The sequence below is a fragment of the Narcine bancroftii genome, chromosome 7 (assembly GCF_036971445.1).
Source record: "Narcine bancroftii isolate sNarBan1 chromosome 7, sNarBan1.hap1, whole genome shotgun sequence".
Classification (NCBI taxonomy): domain Eukaryota; kingdom Metazoa; phylum Chordata; class Chondrichthyes; order Torpediniformes; family Narcinidae; genus Narcine; species Narcine bancroftii.
The window spans coordinates 75,330,615-75,336,685 of record NC_091475.1 but is presented as its reverse complement, the minus strand read 5'-3'; the positions used below and the strand labels follow the sequence as shown (position 1 = coordinate 75,336,685).

The window sequence follows — 6,071 nt, the reverse complement described above, 5'->3', positions numbered from 1 at the left end:
TAGTTTAGTTTGGTTACGGCTTTCATTAATTGCTTCTTGAATGTTATCAGATATCTATATTGATATCATAAGCTGATTATTGCAAGCAATGTGAATGTTAAGTTGGTTGTGGAGAAATTATGAATCTATTTTCCAATATTTTAAGGGAGAAGATTTATGTAATTAAGAAAGCAATTATTGATGGTTCAGTTCAATAAGATGTTCTATGTAACATTTTAATTTGCTTGCAACCACTTTGTACTGCAACGTTGTTCCTGCATCTCAACTCAATTGACAGCTGGATTAGGCACATAGCTTTAGAATATGATTACAGTAAAGTGCTTGTAACATTTTGTTCCCAGACACATGTGCCCAATATGGAGAAAAATAGAACTGATGGAAATGTTGCTAGAAGGTTAAAAAAAAAATAATTCTATATAGAATTAATAAAGGAATATGAAAATGGATGGAATGTGGCAAAATATTTAAATTAATGAAAACATATTTGATGAAATGCTTCCGTGTTTAGAGACCTGAGGCATCATGTAGGATTCCAGGTGTTTTCATTCCCAGAATATATCACAATGTTAGTCAATGAAGATTGAGGGAAGAGGCTTTTCGATTTATTATTTGTCATCATCCAACTACTTGTCACAATGCTTACTTCTAGTCTGAAGTAGAATCTTCCTTATCTGGCAAGTCCATTGTAATGTTCAAATGAAACAAACCTTCACCCTGGAGAGGGATATTTCCCTGCATGTAATAAAGTATTTATCTTTGCGTTAATACTTCATTAATTTTGAAAATGTACATTAGACTGAAATAAAGGAGAGAAAAAAATACAAGGAAGGCAATGAAGTTAGAATGTCCCTTCAAATAACGAGTTCCATTTAGTTCTTCCAATGTCATTCAACACAGATAACTTTTCTTACATGAATTGTTCTCATGAATGATTTATACGTGTCGTGTTATCTGAAGCTTTTCCCAAGTCCCCTTGTGGATTCAGACAGACATTGGTTGCATAATTGTTAATTTTAACACCATAATAGCTTTTGATGAAGAAAAGATTAGATGATTGTGGCGAAATTAATTGAAATGTATCTTCCAATCACAAGGGTTCCTTGATTACTTGGCCTCCTTAAATAAAAAGAGTCCGGTATTATATTCAATACAAAAGGGTGAGAAATAGATTTTCATTACCAGCGAAGAGCTTTATGAGACATTCCTTTTTTAACCTGAAATTAATTGTTTTTTTTTAATCGCGCAGCTTTTTGTGTGGTAATGTGAATGATTAGTTAATCTATTTTTTTCCCCACAATCATGCTTGGCATTTGAAATAACTGCTTTGAGGTATGATTCTGTGCCACACACAAGATCTATTTCCAAAAATAGAGAGGTGATCGCTTAGATAACGGCAATATTAGAGGCGTTCAAGATTTACAATCGTGTTAAAAATATCGTGAAATACACCTTTTTTTTTGCATAATACACCAATTACCCCTCTTTTTAAACCCGCACGCTTTAACACTGCTTTTCAGCCATGGGTGTTGTGTCTCCAATGACAAATATTTCCAATGTGTTATGGAGGTTACTTGGAGTTTCTATATTTTTACTTCAGTGCAGCGCCGAAGGTTTTTAACTTTGGGGTCTGCCCCTTTCGCCTTCTGACAAGCAAGCAATACATCGCGAACCCGGCCGGCGAGGAAAACCGGAGAGGTGTAAATTAGATATACCCCTCGGGCTGTCGAAAGAATTACAAGGACTTAACTACTGAAACTACACCAACAGATCAACCGGATAGGTAAATTCAGCTTTTGAATGTTGCTCGAATCAATGAACCTCCTGTTTTCCTGAACAGCAGCTTTGTATTCAACTGAGTTGCCCTTTGCGAACGGTGAATGTTTTTTTTATAAAAGACAACGAAGTGGTTTTATCTTCTTATCCATTCACTATAAAAATGTGATAAATCAGGTTTCTGCTCTATGTAACAATGGCTTGATTTAGATTTCCAAGTAATTCTATTCAAAGCACGAACAAAGGCACCCTTTGGCGGATCCCTTACCCTCCACCTGCATAAGAACGTTTGAGCATTTCAGATAGAGCAATGCAAGAATTAGATGTTTTTTTTAATCTCTCTATTTTCTTCTTTATTAAAACCCCGTGTTCAAGTAATGAGCAGGGTAGAAATCAGACCCTAAAATTTACAGGAATGTTTATCCTTCACTGTTAAATTAAAAACCAAAATATCACACTTGGAAAACTTCTTAAAGATTCGTCAAAATGCATAATTAAAAAAGTATTTTCTGTTACAAAAATGCCAGTATTTTATGAAATAACATGCTGCGATCAGAAATACACCTAACAGCAAACAATGTAACATTGAAATCAGTGGACTTTTAACCAAAAGCATGAAAAGTAATTTTACGGCAATGGTATTGTCGGTAAACCAGCAACGGGATCAAACAAAATGCTAGACTCCGCACTAAAATTCACAGCTAACACGCATGGGTTTTTTTTTATTGTTATATAATTGCCGACGTCTTGATTAAAAATCAATTTGTTATTTTTTTTTAGAGTATTTTATTTAAAATCAAATTGTGGTTAAACAGATTTTATCAATGACGATCAAAGGACGCGTCTTCAATTCCTAATCGTCAAGGTTATGTGCCATTTTAAATTGGAGATATATAAAAAGACTCAATAATTATTATGACTTGGAAGTACTAATACTAATAACAGCAGTAGATGGCAGTGTCAGAGATCGCCTGCTCCCACACAGCACCACAGGGGGGAACTTTAAACTGTAATAGCTATTTAATGAGCTATAGTGCATATGTTGTTTTTAATAATTCTACTTCTTTGCACTTTACTTGTTTGACCAGGACATCAACAGTTGAGGTGCAGATCCTACCTTTTAAAATGTGCAAATATTACTCGAAAGGACAGAAATTAGTCCAATATCCGAGGGGTAAATAATTGTCTATCTAAGCAATAAATACAAATACCAGGCAGTCGGCACAACGACTGCTTCAAACTGGAGTGGTCTTTCTTTGTCACGCTGGAGATCGGTCATATTTTCAGGTAACCCACTATCCGCTAGAGGAACTCGGCGGGTTGCGCGGAGCTAGCAAGACTGCACCCGATGAAGGGGTCCAGCCGGAAACATCGACCATTCTCTCTCTCTCTACCCCCCCACCCCATCCCACGGATGCTGCTCGACCCGCTAACCTCCTCCAGCAGATTGTTTGTTGCTCCAGATTAAACTATCTCTCCTGGGCACCCGAGGCCAATTTAAAGGTCATGTGGATGGGCGGGGGATGGGGAGGGTGGGGAACACAATAGGAACATTAAACATGCAAAAGCGAAAACTGAAATGTACACATTTACAATCCGCTTTCGACATTCAGGTAATCTGCCTCGACGTGTGCAGTAGTGGTGTGCGTTTGGCAAGTTGAACGAAGGAAACACGAGGTCGCATCCCGCAAAATTGAAGCTACACTATTTACAAATGTACAGTGCTCTCTTCTTGTTGCCTAGGTGGTTGACCATTGTTCACATGCCAGGTTGGGGTATGCACAGCTATTGACAGATCAAGAGTGACATTTTTTTACACATTTACAGTTTGATTGAAAACCTCGAGGGTTAGGTTTTACCGAAACACAATGCAGACGAGCCGAAGTGAAACTTTATCTAATTGTGTGAAACCTTCGGGAATTTGCCCACTGCGATTGTTTGAATGTTGCACATTTACAGTATTTCCTTTGACTTTTTCCTAAGGCGGTGTGAAAGCCCATTCGCCCTCTTGCATTCATCCGTGTTTCGAAATTCATAAATACAGACGCACTTGCATCAGTAGTCGGTCGGGGGTGGGGGTCCGCTATAAACAATTACAGTCCTCCTCTTAAAGGTTTTTGTCAGGAAATCATTTGAGAACAAATGTCTGGGAAGCTAAGCATTCAAAACGACCGGACAATACAGCTGCCGGCAAACGAGCTGAATACTTTCCCTCTAAAATGCAACACAGTCTTGCTTTCGAAAGAAACTTTTTTTTGGCTTCCTGTCATAATGCAGTTGCATAGGCGGGGTAGGGTTCCAGTGCAGGTTTGCTCATCCCTGGGAGGAGGATGTAGGCGAGGGGAGGTTGCAGACCTGAAGCCGGCCAGCCGCTGCAATTGCACGGCAGCATGTAGCCCGGATTGGCGGGCGACGGGTGCGTGTGAGTGTGAGCCCCGCCGAAGGCAGCCGCCGCCGCCGCCGCCCCACTTTGGTAAGCCAACGGTGAGGCATACTGCAAGGAAGCCAGGGAGGTGGGCGCGATCTCGGTCATCTTGGACCCCAGGTGGCTTGCCTCGAAGAGAGAGTACGGGTTGGCTGTGGCGTGCGGGAAAAAAAGCCTGGCTTTCTCGGTCGAATTGAGCAGGGAGTCCGGCAGAACACTCGCGGAAAGCGCGGCCGACTTGAGCCCGTCCTGGTCCGCCAGGTAAGGCATGGGGAAGGCGAACTTGTCTTTCTTGAGTAAGGTTTTCGGTTTGCGCCTGGGCCGGTACTTGTAATCCGGGTGCTCCTTCATGTGCAGCGCCCTGAGCCTTTTGGCCTCGTCAATGAAGGGTCTCTTCTCGGATTCTGTCAAAAGTTTCCACTCGGCGCCCAATCTCTTGCTGATTTCCGAGTTGTGCATTTTCGGGTTCTCCTGGGCCATTTTCCTTCTCTGCGCTCGGGACCAAACCATGAAAGCGTTCATTGGGCGTTTAACGTGATCTGCGGGCTTAGACATAGCGACAGCCAGCAGATCCAACAAGGGCAGGTGCTTTGACTCCCCCTCCCCAACTTCACCGGGAACTTTTTAAAACACTCGAGTCCCCCCTCTCGTCAACAGATCGAAGTCATAACAACAGCTCCTTTGAAATCGAGCAGAGAAACTGCAAGTCGGGGAGGTTCTCCGCCAGGTGGTTTGAGGGCTGGGCGCGGTGAGTGGCGCGAGTTGCTCAGCGTCCCGAAGACCCGTCCGGTTGCCGCTTACTCGCAGGCGCCTTCTCAGCGGAGAATCTGGTGAGTTCGAGATGAGGAAAGTGAGCCGATCGCTGGAGACCCTGCGAGCGAACTTCAAAGCAGGTAGGCTCCGGGACATGCGCAGTCATTCGCACGCAACCTTCCATCATCGCGAAGGCGTTGTTAATTAAATGCTCATCCAATGGCAAGCTCGGCAAACACGGAGCCTCGACTCCTTTTCATATGTATAGCCACAGTTTTGTGGATTTTCCTGCTTGCATTTCTTTTATTTTTACTGTCGAGCTGGCACAACCCCGGCATTTGCTTTAATGTGAGGCAAACTGTTGGCTCCTAATTTAATTGCTAAGTGCCTGTTGTTAAACACGGTGATCAGAAGACCCGATCCCAAACGGATAAGCGCTATTATTGAACAAACCAATCCCAATCATTGCTGGGATCAAAGATAAACGGCGGCGATAACAAATTGGAAGAAGAATCCGCCGCAATGTGAACATTCCAGCACAGCTTCCACGAAGAGGCGGCGTGTGGGGAGTTTGAAACTTGAGCCAATTAATAAAATAACTAATGTTATAGCAGTAATCCGCGATGAATGCGGAAATAGACTGCAAGGGGAGATCTTTATCCCGACCACGCACTGCACGGACTCTTGAAATTGTGCTGCGGCTAAGATTTAAAGCACATTTTCCGGAACATCCCTACAGAATTAAAGAAAACGCCTGTCAAATGTCCGTCCATCAACCCTTGACCATCATTCCCTTTGTACACGGGCAGCAAAATCCTCCCTTCGCTGCAAATGAACTTCCGAACGGAATCCTGAATAAAAGCAAATGGATTTTTTATTTTGCGTTAATTAAATTTCCGGGGACTTGATAGGAAACGTCTCGGCCGTACGGTCTTGCAATACAAGTTCCTAATAAACCAAATACCCATCAATGCGCCTTGTCCGCAATTACGTCCATTTCGCCACCAGCAGAAATAAAAATATATTTACGGCAGACAAGATGGATTTAAAGTCCAGTTGAACGCAACGAACGCCAAAAAACTGAGTTCGTTTCTAAAAATGGGCCAAAGTCTATTGTAAA

The 6,071-nt window shown here is 42.3% G+C and overlaps 1 protein-coding gene across 1 annotated transcript; it reads right to left on the bottom strand.

The window, feature by feature from the left end:
- Positions 1–2,068: 2,068 nt before the first annotated feature.
- Positions 2,069–5,267, bottom strand: sox21b (SRY-box transcription factor 21b). Its single transcript, XM_069892393.1, has one exon. The coding sequence runs from the start codon at positions 4,751–4,753 to the stop codon at positions 4,040–4,042; it is 714 nt and encodes a 237-aa protein (XP_069748494.1). The 5' UTR covers positions 4,754–5,267; the 3' UTR covers positions 2,069–4,039.
- Positions 5,268–6,071: the final 804 nt, after the last annotated feature.